Raw genomic sequence first — 23,259 nt, 5'->3', positions numbered from 1 at the left:
TTCTGATGTTACGTTCACATGTTGATCACGTGTATTTGAACGTGTCTTACATGTGTGTGTGTGTTGGATAATGCCACCAGATGAAATTACTGGGCCACTGACAGGCAGCCACTTCCCGGCACCGAGGGTTCTCTACTCTCTGGAGCAAGATGGGTAGCTTTGCAGCTCATGGTGCTGTGCAAACTGCACACCTGTTCCTTTGCACTGCGTCTCTGTCCACCCTCCACAGACCCACGGCCATGCCCATCCCAGAGCAGCATGGAACAGAGCACACCATGCCGTCCCGCTCAGGGCAAGGATGCTTGGCCTTCCAGCCCAGAGGCCCCTGCCTGTCACACTCACCATCATGCCTGGTGCCAGGGAGGGCCGCTTTCGGTAGTAGTCGCCGTTGGAGAGCTTCAGGTTGAGGAGCAGAGCACAGTGCGCGGCCGTGTACAGGCTGTCCGCATTCATCAGCATCTGCAGGCCAAGGCTGCTGCTCCCATCCAGTCTGGGAGAGTGCATCAAGCCTAAGGGAGAGAATCAGGAGACCTTTGGGGCCACGAACAACGTGCTCAGCAAGACCAGCTGCGAGAGCCGCGAACTAATCCGGTGAGAGGAACATTCTATAAAGTAGCGACAGCCAGCAAGGAGTATCGTTAGGTCAGATATGCGCCTGAGGCTGCAGGGAAGAGCACGGATTCTGCAGTGAATCTAGCTGGGCAATTCCGGATCTCTCACTCACCAGCTACTTTGGCAAAATCACCTAAATCCTCCAAGTCTCAGCTTCTCTACCTATAAATGGGCAGAACAACCGATTGTGTCTATCTCCTGCTCAGACTCTCCAGTGACTTCCCATTGCAATATAATAAACCCTCATTCGCCTTCTCCCTCCTTCGCACTCTCTGCAGCCACCTGAGCTGTCTGCTGTTCCTGACCACACCACGCCTGGGCCTGCCTCAGGGCTTCTGTACTTGTTTTAGCCCCTCCCCAGAATGGTCTCCCAAGATCCCCGGATGACTTGCTCCCTCGATTCTTCCAGGTCTCTGCTCAAGTGTTAGCTTTTCAGAGACCTTCACTTTCTATTCCATCTGAAACAGCATCCCCCTCACGCCACCCCCTGCAATATTCTTCCTCCTCACCCTGGATTCCTTCCCCTTGCCTCAATGGCATTTATTCTACCAGCATTATATATATATATATGTTTTTTTTGTGAGGAAGATCAGCCCTGAGCTAACATCTATGCTAATCCTCCTCATTTTGCTGAGGAAGACCGGCTCTGAGCTAACATCTATTGCCAATCCTCCTCCCTGTTTTTTTTCCTCGAAGCCCCAGTACATAGTTGTACGTCATAGTTGCACATCCTTCTAGTTGCTGTATGTGGGACGTGGCCTCAGCATGGCTGGAGAAGCGGTGCGTCGGTGTGCACCTGGGATCCGAACCCGGGCCGCCAGTAGTGGAGCGTGCGCACTTAACCGCTAAGCCATGGGGCCGGCCCTCTACCAGCATTATATTAATATATATCTGTTTACTGTCTGCCATCACTACTATTATGTAAGATCTATGAGAGGGTGGGACTTTGTCAGTTTTGTTCCCCACAGAATCTTCAGTGCCTAGAACAGTGCCTGGCCCACAATGGGCCCTTAAAAAATATTTGCTGAATAAATGAATAAGAATGAGTGAACAAGTCTGCTATGAGAACTAGATGCAATAACACACATAAGATGCTTGCTGCAGTAACTCATAGGTACAAACTTTTCTAAAAGTAACAACGTTCCTCAAAAGCTAGATATAGACTTACCATATGACTCAGCAATTGTACTCTTAGGATATAGGCAAATGAACTGAAAGTAGGGATATGAACAGATACTTGCACGCCAATGTTCAACACAGCATTATTCACAATAGCCAAAAGGTGGACAAAACCAAAATGTCCATCAGCAGATCAATGGATAGACAAAGCGTGGTCCATCCATACGATGGCGTTCTCACACGTGCTGCAAACGGAGAAGCCTTGACAACATTCTCCTAAGTGAACAAGCCACATGCAGAATGACAAACATTTTGTGATGCACTTATGTGAAGTACCCAGAATAGGCAAATTCATGGAGCCTGAAAGTAGATTAGAGGGGCCAGGGGCTGGGGGTGGGGGGGATTGCTATTTGGGATGATGAAAAAGTTCTGGAAATAGTAGTGATGGTTGCACAACATTGAGAATGTAATTAGTGCCACTCAGCTGCACACTTAAAAATGGTTAAAATGGAAAATTTTATGGTATATGTATTTTATCACAATTAAAACAATAATATATCAAAAACCATTGAATTGTGCACTTTAAATGTGTGTACTGTATGGTACATGAATTACATCTCAATAAAGCTGTTCATCGATGAGCAGAGAGTTTCAAAATATATATAAACTAATAGCTGTTGGTTTCCCCCCATTATTTTTTGAAACATTATTTTATACTTACAGTGTTTTCATTTTGAAGGGCTCTTTGTGCTTTCTACAAATTAACTGAAAACCAAAAACAAACCCGCAACAATTCTATCTCATGCTCTAGAGACAGGCTCATTTAGCCAGGGAGGGTCTGTGCTTTGTTCAACTTCCAAAGCCGGTCAGCTTCCCTCACAGTGTGGTGTCAGCCCCATGGCTGCACCTGCAAACACTCTGAGGCAGGATTTAGGGCTGTAGGTGGCACAGCCCATCCTAAATATGTGCATGCAAATGACACACATGCATACACTCTTAGAGCATGTCTACAATTATCCTTTAATCAAAAATTGCCTCCTACATGAAAAGTAAAAAATTTCAAGAATTATCGAATAAGTGGGAAATACAAATTTGTAAGTGGAATGTTTACTTCTATACCTGTGAATTTCTTAATGAATATGCTAGTAAGACGACATGGACCAGAAAAAGCTTTTGAAGTTGAAAAAACATCAAGAACTTTGCTATATTTGAGAACAGCATAAACATGTCTTGGTGGGAGTAAGTGCATATTATTCCAGTAAAACTGCCGTGGGCAGTCAAAGGTTAGGCACGGCCTTTGCCTTGCCTCATAGAGTCCTGTAAGACCTCTGCAGCTGCCTGAAGAGACGTTTTGCTGAGAGCACTGCAGTCATGGGGCAGAGATGCATTTTAAAAGGAAGGGCAGTTTTGAGAGTGGGTTTTTAAAATGACACCCTTGGTCAGGAATATGAGCAGTGTGTCTCGGCCCTGATGGTCCACAGGAACACTCCACATGCTTAAGGTCCTGGTGGGGCTGGTTCCAGTTCTCTGGAGGAGATAAAGGCACAAGACCAGTCTCCTTCCATGGGGAACAGAAAGCAGCATTCAGCGTTGTTGGGCATTTAACCCCTGGATTACACATGAACATTGGAGTCTTTGCACCAGGAAAACAAAGTATCTGCAAGCGGCTTTGATCTTAGACAGCAGCAGTAATTTCTTTTAGAATTTTGAAACCAACTACTATTTACCTTGGAATATGCTCAGATCCTGAAAGTGAAAAGGCAGCTAATGTGTCTGCTGACACAGAGACTTGAATCATTCACAGAGATGTGACCAAGCCCCGGAAGGCACTGCTGGTGGACATGCCGAGTTCTGAAATAACTTATCAGATTCATTAGGAGCAGTCTGTTGGTACTGGCCTATATCTCTGTGCAGATTAATTTCTTTTCTTTTTTTTCTTTCTTTTTTTTTTTAGGAAGATTGGCCCTGAGCTAACATCTGTTGCCAATCTTCCTCCCTTTTTTCCTTTTTTCTCCCCAAAGCCCCAGTAGATAGTTGTATGTCATAGCTGTACATCCTTCTAGTTGCTCTATGTGGGAAGCCGCCTCAGCATGGCTTGATGAATGGTGCGTAGGTCCACGCCCAGGATCTGAACTGGTGAACCCCGGGCCGCCGAAGCCGAGTGCGTGAACTTAACCACTACGCCACTGGGGCAGCCCCTGGATTAATTTCTTACATTACAAAGAGCTGGCAAATTTGATAATCAAACATAAGGAGGTATAATCTATCAACTTAAGGAAGAGAATCATTTTCTTGCTATACCAGATATAGTTCAGTGGTGATATTAATAATGGAAATAACATAATAGCTATAATTTATTCAGTGCTTTCTATTTTCTAGAAGCAATCTCTTTTCCTATATTATTTCATTTGAAATATGAGCTATATACCAAATGACTCACTTAATTTTACCAGTAAGGAAGGTGTTTTGGAGATGTTATGTAATTTACCCAAAGTCAGATAGTCACGCATTGTTTAATGATGGGGACACGCTGTAAGAAATGCGTGGTTAGGCGATTTCATCATCGTGTGAACATCATAGAGTGTCCTTACACAAATCTGGATGGTATAGCCTACTACACACCCAGGCTCCATGGTCCTGATCTTCTGGGACCACTGTCACATCTGCAGTCTATTGTTGACCACAACATCCCCATGCAGTACACGATTGTACAGCTAGACTTGGCAAAGGTCTTTTGGGCACACACTGCAGGTGTCTTGCACTGTGCTGTGCTGTACTTGCCTCTGATGCTGTGGAAAGAAGCTGCTCTGCCACGTCCCTTTGTAATAGACAACCTGCTTTCCGCTCATCCTTCTGACTGGTCTCACTGCAGTGCTACCACATTTGGGGTGACAAACTACAGGAACCACGATCTTTAACGTTTTCTGGCTATTTGTTTTTTCCAGTGTTCTGTAACTACAGTCCATTCTCTCCCTGTATAATTAAAATGTGCTTCACTGTCAGGGGCACGAGGACTTGCTTGACTGGTTACCAGAGAAAGACTGAAAACAAGATTAGCATAAATGACCTTGAAAAGTCTCTTCCATGTCCAAGATAACTTGACCTTTAAAAAATAAACATTAAATACTTGATATAAAACATTTACCAGTACTGAAGAGTATAAAAAATAAGAACAATAGTCCCTGCTTCTCCCAACCCCCAATAATGCCCGTCCCAGAAAGACTTCCTTCCTGGTACACACTTATTGTGTAGAAATATACAGTCGTCCCTCAGTATCCACGGGGAATTGGTTCTAGGACCCCTGCAGATACCCAAATCCACGGATGCTCGAGTTCCTTATATAACGTGGCGTAGTATTTGCATATAACCGGCGCCCATCCTCCCATGTACTTTCAATTATCTCTAGCTTACTTATAATACCTAATACAAAGTAAATGCTATATACATAGTTGTTATACTGTATTGTTTAGGGAATAATGACAAGGAAAAAAGTCTGTACATGTTCAGTACAGACACAACCATCACAGGCCTTTTCATCCACGGTTGGCTGAATCCAGGGATGTGGAACCTTTGGATACAGAACCCGTGGATACGGAGGGCTGACGGTAATTAGAATGAGGTTGTACTACATACAATGCACTGCAAATTGGTGCCTGTAAACAATATATCTCAGACATCTCTTGATATTGGCACTTGTCGATCTGCCTCATACTTTTTTAATGACTGTGCCTATACTACTGCATGGTTGTATTGTGATTTATTTAATTAATGCTCTATTGGTGGATATTTATGTATTTTCAGTGATGAAAAAAGTGAAATGATGAAATAACTTTTAGCACTTTTGCAAGTGTATCTGTGGGATAAATTCCCAAAAACATAAATATATATATAAGTTTGATAGATACGGCCAAAATATCTTCCAAACAGTGTTATGCCAATTTTTCCTTCTACCAATGGTGCACAAGAACACCCTTACACCTGCTCAAAGTGATGGGCACTGTCCACTTTCTAAATCTTTGTAATAGATTATATGACACTGCTTAGTAACAGATTTCTTTAAGTGTATGGTTCTAGGTTTTATATGACACTACTGTTTTATTTTATGAAGACAGAAGTTATAAGAAAAATTTTTTAGCTATTTGGAAAAAGAAGAAAATGAAAATAATCTGTAATCATACCATTCTAAGTATTATTAACATTTTGATGTTAATTTTGAATCCTTCTTTTAAAAATTAATTATGACCATTATCCCTATCATTAAATATTATTCAAAAACATCATTTTAAATGGCTACATAATGTCATAAATGGATGTACTATAACTCATTTAACTCTTCCTTTACTTTTGGGCATTTAGGTTACTTCCAATATTTTTGCTGTAAAATAACGCTCTCATATGCATTTCGATATATGAATCTCTGCTTGGGTTTCTGTTCCCTTAGTATAGATCCCCAGGAGCCAATGAGATGCCAGGTTTCCATGGATATCTGTCTGTCAGGACTTGGAAGATTGTCACACATTTGCTGTGGTTGATTTTCCACCAGGACATCTCCGATCTACCCATTCACCCACCCTGGTCTGGCGTGACAACTGAGAGCACGGCGTCTGGAGCCAGACTGCTGAGGTTCCTATCCGGCAGCACCACTTTGTAGCTGGGTACCCTGGATGACTCACTACCTAACCTCCCTGTGCCTCAGTTTCCTCATCTGTAAAATGAGGGTAATACTACCTACCCTGTGGGGTTGTTGTATTAAGTTAATTAATATATGTAAAACCCTTAGACAATGCAGGACGTATGGGAAGTGCCATGTTAGTGTTAGCTATTATTATTCTTGTAGATACATATGAATGAGCACATTTATATGCTGAGAAATGACTCCAAGAAAGGACACCCAGATACTTCAGAGAGAATCTCTGGATGGTGATTATTGTTTATTTTTTGTCTTTATATTATTATATTCTCCAAATTTCATATTCCACAAATATCAGGGTATTGGAGGAGGATTTTGTTAGACTACTTACTCCCTAACGCTGCTTCCAGAATACTTCTCTTCCTCCCTTCATTAAAGCAAACCAACCAACAAACCAACCAATCAGCCAGCCTTCGTCCTTTGAGGTTCATGCCATTAGCCCATACCTTCCACTCCTCCTTCTCACATGTGACATGCCAGGAACGTCCATATTCACTGATGCCTTTGCTCTCCCTCCACCCTGACACCTGCCAGTATCCTGCACAACTTCAGCCTTTTGATGGACAGCTCATCTGATGACAGGTCCTCTTAGATCCTTGACAGCCGTGCCATCCATCATTCTCTCTGTCCCTCCTCTACCCACTATCTCCCACAGTCAGACCCTGAATCAAGTCACCCCACGCCAATGTCCTACCTCCAATGTCACTCATGCAGATGGCCTGCTCTCCACCCAGATCTTCCTGTTTGCTTGTCCAGCCACTCCCACTACCCCAGACTTTGATTGAATCCTCATCTTTCTCCCTCATGTGCTATTGCATTTAATCTTCAGAATGCATAAGGAAAGTATTACTATTATCCTTAAATCACAGATAGGGACGCAGAGCAGAGAGAGGGCAAGTACTTGCCCATGGTCACAGAGCTGTTAAGTGGTAGAGTGGGAATCTGAAAGGTGGTCATGACTTCAGAGCCCGCGCTCCTGACAACACTGTGGCCTCAAGTGTCCTCTCTCTCTCTCTATATATATATATGTATACACACATATGCAAAACTCCTGGCAAACTACCTTTAATTCTCTTTCTGCTTGAAAAAACACTTGAGAATGGAACTGACTAATGATGTTATTATAAGGATAATTCTGAATCTACACTCAGTTTTTAAAACAGAATATGGTGCTGTATTAGAAACTGCCAGTTGCTACTCAAAACCATTCTCTTCCTTCTTAGTAACAGAATTATGATTTTATTTGGGGTTGCAATGTACCCTGTCTTCCTTGTAACCGGGGAAGGCCAATGAAGTCGAGGTTGTTATGTGGAACTTCTAGAGAGCTCCTTAAGGCAGCCTTATTTAACTCTAAGGTGGGCCTTTTGCCACTCTTTCCCCTTCCTTCCTGCTTGGACCGTGATGTGAAGGCTGCAGCTCCACTAGCAGCAGCCATCTTGGTAAAGGAGGAAACCCTAGGATGAAAGGCACATGTTAACAGGGGTAGGGCAGAAAGACAGGAGGAGCCTGGGTCCCTGATCATCACAGAGTGCTGGATGGCCCACCTCAGACTTAATTGAGGGGAAATAAAATGAATCTCTTTCTTTCTTAAGTAATCACTTGAGTTTTCTGCTATCTGCAAACAAACCCAATCCTAACTGAGAGAGGCGAGGTTTTCTTCCTGTGTTTCACCTTCTGTATTCCACAAAGATATTGAGGTATATTGATATTACCATATTTTGGGGTGTTTAAATCACAGGCCCCAAAAACACCAGGGGAGTTATGTCAGCATCATGGCAGAGTGAGCTTTCCTGTAAACTCTTCCCCCACTAAGATACAACAAAAGGGACATTCACCAATAAGGGACTCTCGCACAGCACAAAGGGACCTCGGAAAGACCCACACTGTCGCATATCTGAGAGTGGACGTGCTGGGGTCTCTGGAGGAAATGGTGAGAGGTAAGGAGAAATCCTCTCCCTCCCCATGAGATCGGCGATTTGGGTTGGTGCAGTTCCCAGAGAGGGGGGAGGGGAGACCCTCTGCGGGGAAACCGTAGCTCTTCGGGCTCTCTCAGCCAGTGGGAAACTCCCACACAGAGGACTCAGAACTGCTGCAGGGGTACTATCAATGTTTGAGCACCCCAGGAAAGCAGATAACAAGGAGCGAGTGAGAAGCTCTCCCCGCAGGGACCCAGCAGGCAAAAGACAGAGCACCCCCCCACCCCACATGCCCGACACTGCAGCTCAGCCCGCCAGTCAGAGCAGCCACTGTGGAGCGCAAGTGGCCACCGAGGAGCGCAGGGGGCTCAGATTACACAGACCTTAACCCCCACACGGTGGCAGCAGGTGGAAACTGCAACCAGATATTTCCAGCATGAGGAAAAACAAAGCGAATACAGCAAGCATGATGCAAAAGTACATTAAATCACCAGACCAGAAGGAAAATGACAGGCACCCAAAAATCAATCCTGAAGTTATAGAAATTCATAACCTAAATGACAGAGAATTCAAAATAGCTATCATAAAAAAGCTCAACGAATTACAAGAAAACACAGATAAACAATTCAATGAGATAAGGAGTTTCTTCACAAAAGAGATTGAAATCATAAAGAAAAACCAATTAGTATTGACAGACATGAAGAACACAATGGAAGAGATAAAGGAGAATCTGGAATCTTTAAAGAACAGAGCTGACAATATGGAGGAAAGAATTAGCATTATAGAGGATAGGAATACAGATATGCTCCAAATGGAAGAGGAGAGAGAACTAAGACTAAAAAGAAATGAAGAAAGTCTCCGAGAAATATCTGACTCTATTAGGAAATGTAACATAAGAATTATAGGTACTCCTGAGGGAGAAGAGAGGGAAAGAGGAACAGAGAGCCTATTCACAGAAATAATAGCTAAGAACTTACCAAATCTGGGGAAGGAGCAGGAAATACCAGTAAGTAAAGCCAATAGGTCGCCTAAATATGTCAACAGGCAAAAGCCTACTCCACAGCATATAGTGGTAAGGCTGGCTAAAGTCAATGACAAAGAAACAACATTAAGGGCAGCTAGACAAAACCAAAAAATAATGTACAAAGGAACTCCCATCAGGCTCTCAGCGGATTTCTCAACAGAAACTTTACAGGCTAGGAGAGACTGGAATGATATGCTCAAAATACTGAAAGACAAAAACTTTCAGCCAAGAATACTCTATCCAGTGAAAATATCCTTCAAATATGATGGAGAAATAATAACTTTCCCAGATAAACAAAAGCTAAGGGAGTTCATGGCCAGAAGACCCCCACTACAAGAAATGCTCAAGAAGGCCCTCAGGCCTGAAAAAAAGAAGAGAAAGAGAATACACAGCTTGGATCAAGGAGAAAAATAGGTAGACAAAATCAGAAAAATAGTAGATCTTTACCGGAATAGGTTAGCAACCACTTAAATACCAAAATCAAAGATCAAAGAAAGGAAAACACCAAAAATAAATATAACCTCATCACTTTAAACACACACCCACAACACAAGATAGAATAAGTTGTGACAAGAATAACTTAGAAGGGGAAGAGGAAAGAGATCCAATTGACTTAGCATAAGGAAATAAGAGGCCATCAGATAAAGGACTATCTCATACACAAGATTTTTTATAAATCACAGGGCCAAAAATTGAAGCCGGCAACAATATACTTGCCCTCCTGGTTTTGTATCACAAAGCCAGAGCTCCTTCCCAAGACTGTGGCCCATTCCTGGAAGGCAATCAGAGGAGGGAGTGAGCAGCACGGCAGAGAAGGGAGACCCCCTGGCTGGGCAAAGGTTGGGGGTCTGTTGCTCTCTGCTGCCTGGCAGTACCTGGAAGTTTGGCAGGACCACAGAGGAGGACATATGATGGCACACAGGGGCTCCTGGCCTTGCCAGAGCATCCCAGGACCCCGGCAAGCAGGGAAGTAGCACAGTCACAGGGGAGCCTGTGAAGATGCCACATAAGCTCCAGCTCTGGTTTGACTCTGGTGTGGGGACCTGAGGGATGGAAGAGATCAAGTGTCCTGCCAGCTAGGCAGACTAGGGGTCTGGAGTCAAATATGTTTTAATTTCAAGAAAAAGATATTTCTTGGACAACTGAGATTCCTACTTGCTATACTATCTTTTATAGAATTTGGTACTTTATAAATATCAAAGTCCTTGCAGTAAGCCTCAACTTTGGTCACAGTAAGTCTCAAGATCATAACTGAATACCAGTCTAAGGACCAGCAATCCCAAAGCCAGGTGCCCATGACTCTCTATCAATTGTAGTGCAAGTTGACTCTTTCTTTTTTGTCCCCGAGGAGTCACGTTCCACAGAGGCCACTTTGTTCTACACAGGATCAGGGCAGCGTATGTGCAGCAATCACAGCTTACATTCAGCACCACCTTTATAAAAACCATGTTTGTCTGAATGTTTTCAAACTCCCCCACCATAAGAAACTTGAACTGTCCTCAAAGGAAAGGCTCCCTTGACTCATGTGGGATGAAGGGGGCTCATTCAAGTCTACACTAGCTGTCTCAGGACAGCGGTCCCTGGAAAGGCCGGTTGAGTCTGACTTCAGCCAGGTGTGCAGACCCTGATAACCAGTCAGTGACAGATGCTTGATGGGAGGGTCTGGCAAATAAGGTTTGAAGCTTTTGACATCAAACTAAATAATCTGGTTTACGACTCAGGGAGACTATTCTCTTCTCCTGTCTCCTGTTTTCACTTTCATAACTTCTTCTTGGAGAACAAAAGAGATCAGCCAAGGCCCCTGTCACCGGGGGACACAGAACTGCTTTTTTATGAATCTTTCATCTTGGAGGCGACACCTGAAGGCAGGGAGAGCACTGTCTCAGCCCAGGCCCCAGGCCAGCGGCCAGTAGCTGACCACAGCAATATTCAACACGACCCGTTAAACCACAGCTGTGATGGAAGAGAATTAGCATATTGGTAGCAGGACCACAGAGTGATAGTCTGTAATCAGAAATACAGACCGGCTCCTAGTTGGTAAATGCACTCTGGAGGTCACTGGAGTTAAAAAGATAAATGACCAACTGAATCACAGTCCATCACAAAAGCTGTACTTGGAAACAGCCAAAACACAGTCTGAAGTCCCTTCTCAATGGGTTGATTTCTACACGAAAAAATCAATGTCACACAACATATTGGGTCTTATGAGACACAGACCTCTAAAATTTGAGCAGTTTACACATTCATGGGGCCCCATAAAATATTCACTCAAGCCCTATTTTGCATGTCCTATAAATATTGATTTGAAAACACAAATGTAAAAATTTGCTTTGGCCTCAAATTTTACAAAAGACCTCGCTAATGTTTCCTAATGCCCATAGGAAATGAGGCAGGGCCCTTGGAAGTCAGTCTTTCCCACTGTGACAAGTCATTTATCTGGAATTACTGGGGCATGCAGAAGACCCCAGATATAATTTTACCGTTTCTTGATGACTCAAGGCCATCATCACTGCAACCAGTGGCAGCTCCGTGATCTGATACGCAGCTGTGCTTGGGGACTACCCAGGTGTGCCGGCCCCTCTGCCCTGGCGCCAGGGACAGCAGGGTGGTCAGGGAAGGCTGCTGAGCCCCCCTCCCCATGAGTATTTCTAGCTGGGAAGAGGCACAGGCTCGGAGGCCCCACCAAACCCCTTCCCCAAGGGCAGGGAACTTTCCTCCCAACTCAGGCTTACCTACGACCCCGTCAGCCCATGAACGATTTCATGTCTTCAGAGACCAAAGAGCAACTTCATTAATATATAGTCAATAAATACTTACTGAGAATAAGCCATGCATATCGTGGGACCCTCAGCACATAGCACAGCGAAGCTTCTCTATAAATGTTGATGGAAGAAGGATGTGTGTGTGTGTGTGTGTGTGTGTGTGTGTGTGAAAAAGAGACAGACACAGAGAGGGGAGGATGAGACACACAAAACACATACATTAGGAATGTTCAATAAAAGAATGTCAAATTTAATGATGGTAGTATAAAAGATATTAGGGAGAAATGTAATTTTACATTTCCTAGTCTTTTAATGAAACACATGAATCATGTGTGTGTATGTGTGTGTGTTCCGTCACACAAATAAAATATCTGAAGTTCACTTTTAAACTTAATTACAAAAGGAAAAATATTGAGAAAAAAATGTTGAGTAGCCTAAAAAATTGGTATTTTCATGCCTTGAAAAGAATCACAGTGCAGTTAGGGAAGCTGAGAAATTACATGAATCTCTTTACATCCTCTAGATCGGCCAGAGAGCCCTTTGAGAAGTCCAGGAGTGGAGGTTCTGCACCTCCTCTGGTGCTAGCTACAACTCTGGATCTTTCTCATATTTAAAAATGTCCTTCCTTACACATACCGGGACTGGAGTGTCTTTCTCTTGTCCTTTGACAGACGCCAGTCTGGTCAGCTTCTTACAGATACTTACTAAGCGACCTCTTAACAACACAGCAGTCAGCTTCTACCAAGTTCCAGTACCTGGGCTAGAATATTCTGTGTGTGCATGACGTGTTACTTATTGGAAGATCACATATGAATTAGACATAGTGGCCTGACTTGTATTCTCGAGAGCTGAGAGCGAGTGGGAGGGCGGACAACGCCTGCGGTAAGTGTGATGGCACACACACGCTCAAGGCCCCCTGTGGAAGAGCGGGTGGTGACCGGCGCCTCTTCGGCTCTGGGTTGGTCCTCAGGTTTGTCCTTTCTATCTGCACACAGGCCCAGGGAGGTGCCCCCTCAGTGTCCTGTGATCAAGAGACCCCTGAATGCCAGGGGAAGTATAGCTGACCACCCTGGGGTCAGGGAATCACTTATTTCTGCCATAAATTTCACGTACCCATCAACTGCTTTCTTTCTGAATTACCTCTCAAGAAAACTATCTTTTGATTCATTGCTCATGGTGTGAAATGCTACTTCCCCGTATCAGTCTCCTTTCTCCCCCAAAATTCTAGGGGATCATCTTCTGCCCGTCCATAAAACCAGCATGACTGTCTGGTGCAGTGGCCAGCATCCTCGACAGCACTCCTGCCTAGGTCACATGGTCTAGGCCATAGTGCTGCCGTTCGACAGATAGGAACGGTCTGATTGGAGAACATGACGTTACCAAAACACAGCAGAATCTCACACACTGGAAGTTCAGAGGAATTCAGAATATATCAGGAGGACAGCCTGAATCGATCCAAAACCTCATTCAAAACAGTTTGCGTAGTGTATACTAGAAGTGCATTGCTCTACGATTTTTAGACACCAAGGCACAGAAGCGCAGCAAGAATTCAGTGTTTTGAGAAGCACAGGGTGTCTCGTTTCTGTGAGCAGCAGCTTTCTAGAAGGTAGCTACCTCTTACACTTTACTCTGCACCACGTGCCTTTATCAACCTCACAGTACACTCCAGCCGTCCACGGCTGCACCATTCAACAGACGGCTAACAGTAAGTCTTACACTCCTCTGTTCTTCTTACACAGAAGACACCCAAAGATTCCTTAAGATGCTGTGAGCACTTGAAACCACAGGCACACTGGTAACTGCCCATTAAGGCAAAATGCTCTGAATATTCTTGTTGACAATATAGCAAAAAAATATTTACAAACCTGAGCAGAAAGTGGAGGCGAAGTTCTGGAGGGCGGAGTCCACCTCCCGCACACTGGGCAGAGCCAGCAGGTGAGGCAGGAGGCTCTCCAGGGACTGCACAAACAGCCTAGCGCTCTGCTGGTCAGCTTCCTGGTTCTTCAGCAGTTTGAGAGACAGAGCAGCGGTTCGCAGGGACCTGTGGCCCAGGCAGTCTCTCGGGGTCTGCTCTTCGTCAGCCAGTGAACAGTTGTCTGACCCAATGTCTGACACGTCAGACCGCCCTGAGTCCTTTTCTGCTGCCATCGAGTACTGGTCACAGGAGTCAAACTCTGTCCTGGAAAGGTCTTGGTCCTCGACGCTGAAGTTGCTCTCGCTGTACCGAGACCCGCAGGACCTCATCCTGCAGTCCACCGACAGGAAGTTGGTGATGTCGGGGTACGCAACTGTGTGGCTTCCCTGCACCACATCAGGCTGGTCCACTGCTTCCGGTTCTGACGCCTTAGTCAGGGCCTCCTTGCTCTTCTGGACAGCTGGCGACTTGAGCCCGTTCTTGTGGTGTTCAGGGTGGTCCTCGGGTGTAGTCTGACCCAACTCTCCCTCCAGAGTGGTCTGGCCCGTGTCGGTGGTTACACTAATGCTGATGTCAGGGCTCCTCTCATTCCCCGCCTCCCAGGGCGTGTGCTCTGAGGACAGGACTCGCCGCTGCCAGCGGAAGTCAGCCTCGTTGATCTCCACGGAGTCTCGGCTGGACTCAGACCCATCCTTCAGCTCCTCAAGACGCAGGAGCAGCAGCTGCACCTGCCCTTCGCTCAAGCCCTTGCCCCGGCTGAGCTCGTCCAAGGCCCCGAGCAAGGTGCAGACACAGGACACAGCAGCGTAGCATGCTTCCACGCCACCCTTGATGCACGCTTCCGTCACGCCATCCATGATGCTGAAGTGTGCAAAGGAGAAAATGGCATCAACACAAGCTCCACGACGAACAAGAACTGTTAGACTAGTGAACAGCGCAGTACTCAAAACGGGTACTCTAAACCACACGAAATTAAATGGTCTGGGCCAAAAATAAAATGAACAACAACTGAAACAAACATGCTCAATGTGGCAGAGGAAAACCTTTAGGTAAAGTGTCCCACCTCGAATCACACTGCCTCTTGGTGGGCTGGTTTACTTGGGAACAAACAAAAGTTTTAGACGGGAATTTACAATCCTCACAAGGACAGGCAATGAATAATCTCACTTTTGTATTATGTTCAGTTTTTTTTTTTTTTTAAAGATTTATTTATTTATTCTCCCCCTAAAGCCCCAGTAGATAGTTGTATGTCATAGCTGCACATCCTTCTAGTTGCTGTATGTGGGATGCGGCCTCAGCATGGCCGCAGAAGCGGTGCGTCGGTGCACGCCTCGGATCCGAACCCGGGCCGCCAGCAGCGGAGCGCGTGCACTTAACCGCTAAGCCATGGGGCCGGCCCTTATGTTCAGTTTTCATAAGAAAATAGTTATGGCTATATGATAACGTGGACCTCTTCTATAAAATAAACATATTCCGGAACAGATGCATGTGAATACAAGTACTGCAAATCAGATGATATTCAGTTTTCTACATGTAAAAGGGGGCAACATGTACAGGAATCCTATAGCTACAGTATTGTAATTCAAAAAGTTGTTCCCTAAAATAACCCCAATGAATAATTTTTGTACATTTCATTTTGTATATTGGGTTTAAGTCAACATGAAAACATGGAAAGTTCTATGACGATGATAAATTGAGATAAGCCTTCTCAGATGGCTTGTGGGTTTGTTGTGAAACAGTCACATTCCATATAGCATAGGTTCATAAAAAATCAGGAATTTGGAGTCAAGGTTTAGAGTGTTCAGAGAAGCTGTCTTTGCCAGGCAACATAAAAAAGGGGGAGGTATCATACAGTTTGAGAAGATCCAGATGAGACTTTCTTTTTGAAATTGATCTTTTTCTGGATTCTGGTTCAGTGGAGCTGGGTCCTGCCAAATCACAGAGACGCTGTGGGCTCCCAAGTAGCTTTAAGAAAAAGGAAAACAAAAAAATAGCCGAAAAGTGAATATCATAAAAAATCGCAAGGTTTTAAAATGGTGAGATCAAATAAACATGTACTTTCTTTACTGAGTAATATAGTCTAAGGAGAAACACCACTATTCAGAACCACAGATCTTAATAAAACTGATGTGGCTGCCTTGTGACACAGAATGCACACTGGACTCCCAGCTCCCCAGGTCAGGACTGGCTCAGACAAAGAAAATCCTCTGAGGGCTGTTCTGAAAAACCGTACAGCACACAGTTGGGAGCATCTATGTTCTGTAGTGAGACTGACTCTGTGTCTTATTTTGCTATCAAGTTTTTTAAGTTAGCTTTACTTAAAAAACATAAAAACTTGACTGAGAAGCACTCCCTCCTTCCATTCTCTGAAAAGTTCATGTGTCATCAGAATTACCTGTTCCTCGAACGTTGGTATAACTGTTTCTAAAGCTACATGGGGCCAGTAATTTTTTTTTAATTGAAAGATTTTAACTACTGATTCAATTTCTTTTAAAAGATTATAGGACTATTTAGGTCCTCAACTTCCTCTTTAGCCAACTTTTCAAAGGTTGTGTGATTTCCCAGGGATTTACCCATTTTATCTGAGTTTCAGATTTACTGCCTGTCATTGCTTTAATCTCCTCCTCGTCTCTTCACTGTTTGTGACAGCCTGGTTCGTGTGTTCCCAGCCTTATCTCTGTTGATTTGCTCCTTTTCTGGAATTTTTCAATTGTTTTTGCCAGAAGATTTCCAATTTTCTTAGTCTTTTCAGAGTCCTGGTATTTTTCACTTTATGGATCCACTATATTATATTTGCTTTTTATCACATTACTTTCTGCTTTTATCTTTATTTTTCCTCCTTTCTACTTGAATTTAATCTGCTCTCCTTTTTCTAACTACCTAAGTGGGAGAATTAGAACATTAATTTTAGGCTTTCTATTTTTCAATATAAGCAATTGAAGCTATAAATATCCTTCTGTGTACTTGCTTTGGCTGCATCCCACAAGTTTTCATGTATAGAATTTTCATAATTGTTCAGTTCTAAGTAATTTTTATTTCTATATGGTAGAAGTCTTTACAGAAACTTTCAATCCAAGGCTAAATTAACTCCAGGGCAGCCTGGTTAACTAAGTGTATTGGTGTAGACATCCTAGTGCTATGTCCATTATTTTCAAAGCAATTTATACTCACAGAAAACAGGATATTAAGTAGAAAAAGTCATGTCGTAAGGGCATGCTTCTCTCCCTCTTTCCATATTTCTTTCTTACCCCAGAATTAGGAACTTCTGCTGTGTTGGAGGCACAGAAATGAATTTTCCACTTTTCTCTCCGCATTTTACCTCTTTCACATCAAAAGCGGAGTGACGGAGGCAAAGCCCTCTCTCTCTGCCCGGCTACATCCCAGGGAACCAAGGGGCCTCTGGGCCTCCCGCCGTCCCACCTCTCACTGGAAGGGTATGTGCATTTCAGGGGTAGGAGTGGGGAATCTCGCTCTCCCTTGGGATCCCATTACTCTCTCTCACCTGACTTTAGATGAGAAATCAGATGATACATGTTAGTTCCCACACTAATCTTTTAGTGTTTATGTCTCAGCTGCTTCAGAATCTGGAGAAAAGGGGACTGAGTGATTAGGCTTCTGGAGAACCCTCAACAAATACTTAAAGAAAGGCAAGGCCTGTTTAATCTCAGTTTCCTCCAGTGGGAATGAGGGATGTGGAGCAGTGGCTGGGGTACTCCGGATACAAAGTATGTCCTTAGCACTCAGAGATCCGGGCTTTAGGCGGGCAGCACCTCAAGTGCCCGTCAGCTCTGAGGGAGAAAGGCTGCTGCTGAGGAACAGCCTCTGTGCAGACCCCTGTCTGCAGTCAGGTCACTCAGTCAGAACTGACTGCACACTTACTCTGAGTCAAGCACTGGTGCAGACACGAGGGGGGCTCACAAAAGCCACGTACCCACAGCTACACCTGGGGAGACGAGAAGCTTGCTCCCCGTTGTTCTGTGAAACAGTCAGTGTGATGGGACACGTCATCAACGGCTAAATGGTGGGACAGGGTTTAAAGAAGAGCAAAATTCGTGGTCTGAGGAAGCAGAGCTGTGGAGGAGGATTTGACAGCAAAGAGGCAGCTCTACTCAGAACACCTGGGCTCACGTTTTAGCCTCACTGCTCACAAGAACTTTGGACAAGGAACTTCTCCTCATGGAGCCTCGGCTCCCCATCTGGAAAATGGGCATGTTGTCATCTTCCCAAGGGAGCCTGCAAACAGCTGTGTGAAGTGTCAGCAGTGTCTGGCCCACTGGCCATGAGAATAGGGACAGAGAGTCGGAATGGAGGCAGGAAGGTGAGAACTGAACAACGCAGGTTGGTCAGAGAGAATTAGGGTGATCCTGGGAGATGATAGGAAATGGGAATGAGGATAGAAGGGTCTGCAAACCGGGCAGAGTGCTTCAGACTTGATGGGAGAGGCAACAAGGAGCCATTAGAGAGTGGAGAAATTGTTAACAGTGGTGACTTATGAATATAAGCCCAGGAAAACAAGAGGAACAAAACACACAGGCAGGAGACAAGGAGATGGTGCACTTCTCCAGGCAGGAGCTAATAAGGACCAGCTGTTCTCATTTGGCTAGTTTTTCTCTTCCTTAGGGTAGCAATAAGTGCACCAAATATTTATCACTTCACGCTTACATAGCACTTATACAAACTTCATAGCATTTTGAACTTGCAACCTTTGGAATCTTGTTACTATGTACGGATGAGAAAATTGTAAGCTCAGAGTGACATGATTTAGCTACCATAACCCAGCTGATGAGTGGCAGAGAGAGGATTCAAACCTTGACTCTTAAACTCAGGCTCCCGAAAGGGAAAGGAGCTGCTGGAATCCTCTGCGTTACATATGAACATAAGTGTGGTGCAGGAGAAGACTATGGGCTTCGGCTCAGACGGGGGTGCGCACCCTTTCTCTTTCTTCATGACCCTGGGCAAATCATTTGACCCCTTGAAGCCTTAGTTTCTTTATGGGAAGGAAAACTGCTTTTCCCTGGGATCATGTTTCTGTGGGGAGGAACACCCTGGGCCCCTCTCCCTTTCTCTCACTTCTTTCCAGTGGAGGGGGAGGTCTAAGCTGACTGGTAAATTTAGGAGACGGAGCTGAGCATGTGCGGCCAGCCCCTTCCACTCTCCTCTTCCTGGAGACCCACCTACTCAGGAAAAGCTCACTCCTGCCCCTCCAGGGTTCAAGCTTAACAGGGCTGGGCAGGTCCCCAGAGGAGGGCCACTGCTGTCTGGGTGGTGCCGGAGTAGTCTAGTCTAGCTTGTCCCCAAAGCTGTACTGTGTTCACCAACCTAGGGGTGATCAGTTAGGAAAGCTGACCCTTTGATCTCCATGGCCTGGAGCTCTGATGGGGAAAAGAGGTAACATTCTTCTTTGGTAAAAGTTGATATACAATCTCACAAAGTTATTATGAATATTAAAGATAATATATGTGAAGTGCCTGGCATATAGTTGGTAACAAAAAAAATGGTAATTATTATTGTGTGTTCATAGATTTTCTTAATCAGCAATTAAATCTGAATCCCTTCTTTATTTCTAGAAACGGTGGGTCAGAACTTTCCATTATTCGTTACAGTCAATTCTCATGAAAACAACACCAAGAAGCAATCCAAATTAAGCTTTTTAGAAATTGGTGAGTAGCAAATATTTTTTTTTTTAAAGATTTTATTTATTTATTCCCCCCCCCCAAAGCCCCAGTAGATAGTTGTATGTCATAGCTGCACATCCTTCTAGTTGCTGTATGTGGGACGCGGCCTCAGCATGGCAGGAGAAGTGGTGCGTTGGTGCGCGCCCGGGATCCGAACCCGGGCCGCCAGCAGCGGAGCGCGCGCACTTAACCGCTAAGCCACGGGGCCGGCCCGAGTAGCAAATATTGCTTAAAATAAATGAATCATCAATAAGGGCATTTTGGTACTCTGATTTTTTTGGTGACGGTTACAAAAGCAAATGCAATTTGACCTTCAAGAACAAATTCACAAATACAAAAATGTGAACCACTTTTCTTTTCGGCTGAGAAAAAGCAGAAGAATCCTTGTTTGAAGTACCTTCAAAATAACCCTAATTCCTCCTCAAAACCAAGAAGTGGCACACTGGACTGGCTATTCTAAGCTGGACAACCTTTATGTTCTCTCTGGGGTCACGACACCAGGAGAGATGAGGCATAAGAAGGATTACTTGCAGCAATCAGAGATGGTGAAGCTCTTTTCTGGATAACACATAACCTAAGTATAAAATCACTCTGAAATCCAATTTCCATGAAGGTGAATGAGCATCTGTATCTGTGCAAACAGTACCTAAGGGAGCAGAAGGAATCCCAGCCCGGGCCTAGGCAGACGCACGCCGCTGGACTGATCAGACAGCTTTGCTTCAGTGAGCACTCATCACCCTCCTCACCCTGCTCCAGCACATGCACACAGCTCATACAGATGCTGCCTGTCACTGGGCACCCTGTGGTAGCAATAAAGTCCCAGCAAGTTTCTCTTTCACAGAAGCTCCAGCAAGTGGTTGGCAAACATGTTCTGAGTGCTTCACGTGTGCAGGACACTGTGCTCAGACCTGCCTGACAAAACCGGGGCCTTCTTCAGTGCCTCCCTACCTCTTTCATGATTTTGATGGCTTCCACCCGGTGCTGGGGTGGGGGATAAAGTAGCACGCGGTGATAGAGGGACTGGAGCACAGGCTTCATGGAGTCCACCGCCCCCACCAGCCGGACCAGCTCAGCTGCAATGTAGTAGATAGTCCGAGCCACGGGCCCGCTCAGGGCTGGCGCGGTGGAGGAACAGCCCGAGCCCCGGCCATGGTCGGAAACTCCAGGAGATGCGGAGTCTGACTCGATGCTGGCACTCGTGCTGCCGCTGTGAGCAGACGTGATGGTCTTGTCATGAACTGGATTCCCCAGGATCACGATGAGAGCAGGGCAAAGGTTTTTCCTGGGAAGAGACGGGAGGAAAAATTAGTTTCACTACAAGCCAAATGATAACATGTGAATACCGTCCTGAGAGTAAATACCAGACGCCACAAAAATGACTAATAAGAGTCAAGTTCTTTGTTGCTTCTTCTTCTGGCTACCTTCTGCCCCAGTTGCCCATGTCTCTCCATCACTTCTGGGTATGTCAACAGAATTCCTTATAACTCAACCTAGGGTTAACTAAATAAAATATCAAGAGAAGTATTAAGAAACCATCTTATGTGAGGAAATAGACACAAAATGCTAAATGGCTTAGTTATAAAGGTTCATTTTAATATAAATAACAAAATTATTTGTACTTCTCATTTAAGAAGTTAATTTAAAATTCTGACATATCATTCAACGTCTTCCCTGTCAACAAGCCCAGAAACCCAGAGCCACTAGCTGGCTGCCTGTGGGTCCCTGTGTGGATCTCTGACTATGAGTGACTATGAGGTTGAGATGGAGAAGGCACCAGGGCTAAGAATAAGGGTCTTTAGCTCTTGTGCCCCTGTGCAACTTTCTGGTGCCTTTCTAAGCTCTTAGAACAAACTAATAACCTAGGAGATAATCTCCTTGTTCCTGAGTCTCACGATCCTATGATGTAAACAAATGCACGAGGGCCGTGGAGGCATACTCTGCTACAGTAATCATCAGTCTCTCTCTGTACTTTGGACTGGTGCATCTAAGCGAAGCAATTTCCCTCCTTTCCCTCTAAAATATTTACACACAGGTGAAGTGATGGGTAGGTCACGGATGCTGTGGGAAGAGACCCACAGACTTGGTGGGGGTGTGGGGACGGGCGCTCACCAGATCAGGTCTGTGAAGCCTCTGTGCAGGTGCATGGAGGAGGAGGAGCCACTGAGCACGGACAGAATGCACTCCAGGTACAGAAGCTGCAGCTGCTGACTGTCACTGCAGAAGAGCAAAACCAACACAAACGCATACACAACAAAGGCTAGATTAAAGAGGTCGCGTGTGGGAAACACTTGGAAAAATGTCAGGCATTACCGAAGTGTTCATTTTTGGGTGGCTCGGGGGGTGTTAGAGTTCTGGGTTGAATTGTGTCCTCCCCAAATACATATGTTAAAATCCTAACCCGCAGCACCTCAGAAGGTGCCCTTATTTGGAGACGGGGTCTTCACACAGGCAATAAAGTTAAAGCACCCTCTGTCATCAGAGCTGGTCCTAACCCAACGTGGCTGTGTCCTTATAAAATGGGGAAAATACATATAGAGGGAAGGTGATGTGAAGAGACACAGGGAGAAGATGGCCGTCTGCAAACCAAGGAGAGAGGCCTGGAACAGATCCTTCCTCAGCCCTCAGAAAGAACAAACCCTGCCCATACTTTAATCTGGGACCTCTGGCCTCCAGAACTGAGACAGTAAATCTCTGTTGTTTAAACCACCCAGGTTGTGGTACTTTGTTGTGGCAGCCCTAGCAAACTAATACAGTTAGGATGATTTTTTTAGTAACAGACTTTACTTTTCAGAACAGTTTTAGATTTACAGAAAAACTGAGCGTGGTCCGAGAGTGAACATATCTCACCCACTCCTGTACAAGTTTATCCTGTTACTAACATCTTACCTCAGAATGGTACATTTGCTACCATTAGCGAATAAATATTGATATTTTATTATTACATAATTCCACACTTTATTCCAGAAATGTTAATTCTTAATATGTTTAATTGTCTAAACCTTTCAAGAGACCACTTACCACATTATCTTTTAATTGGTCAACACTTTATTAACTTGAATTTACTTTTCTTCTTTATTTATTGAATGCAACATGGTTTTTCAATGAAGGAATTATTTTTCCCTAAAATTATCACGGGATTCATAAACAGAGACAAGGAAGGAAATAGGCAACTTCATGGAATGCCCATTCTCATACCCAGGGTAAGTTTTCTGTGAAGCCCACCAGAAAGTATTACCACTCAGGCGGCTGGCAAGAATCACAAGTAGGGGTAAGGAAGAATTTAATTTTCAAGAAGATATTTACTACAAGCATATAATAAATACTTTGACAAGAATTCATTCAGGAATCCTGTGTGGAATGGCATATTCAGAAAAAGGGAAAACTTGCTTTTAAAAATATATATATATATATTTTTTTGGTGAGGAAGATTGTCCCTGAGCTAACATTTGTGCCAATCTTCCTCTATTTTGTATGTGGGTCACCGCCACAGCATGGCCGCCAATGAGTAGTGTAGGTCCATGCCTGGGATCCAAACCCACAAACCCT

At 44.6% G+C, this 23,259-nt stretch overlaps 1 protein-coding gene across 4 annotated transcripts in view; it reads right to left on the bottom strand.

Moving 5' to 3' along the window:
• The window catches only part of ARFGEF3 (ARFGEF family member 3), a 165,581-nt gene that overhangs the window by 59,574 nt on the left and 82,748 nt on the right, over positions 1 to 23,259 (bottom strand). For all 4 annotated transcript variants that reach the window (XM_087444176.1, XM_087444178.1, XM_087444179.1 and 1 more), the window contains 5 exons: positions 21,823 to 21,927; positions 20,662 to 20,995; positions 15,891 to 16,003; positions 13,989 to 14,899; positions 343 to 509 (listed from right to left, as the gene is read on the bottom strand). In XM_087444176.1, the coding sequence (XP_087300302.1) occupies positions 343 to 509; positions 13,989 to 14,899; positions 15,891 to 16,003; positions 20,662 to 20,995; positions 21,823 to 21,927 (1,630 nt within the window). The remainder of the gene's footprint in view (positions 1 to 342; positions 510 to 13,988; positions 14,900 to 15,890; positions 16,004 to 20,661; positions 20,996 to 21,822; positions 21,928 to 23,259) is intronic.

This window comes from Ceratotherium simum, chromosome 19 (assembly GCF_057802395.1).
Source record: "Ceratotherium simum simum isolate JZ-2026a chromosome 19, ASM5780239v1, whole genome shotgun sequence".
Classification (NCBI taxonomy): domain Eukaryota; kingdom Metazoa; phylum Chordata; class Mammalia; order Perissodactyla; family Rhinocerotidae; genus Ceratotherium; species Ceratotherium simum.
This window is presented reverse-complemented; position numbering and strand designations above follow the sequence as displayed.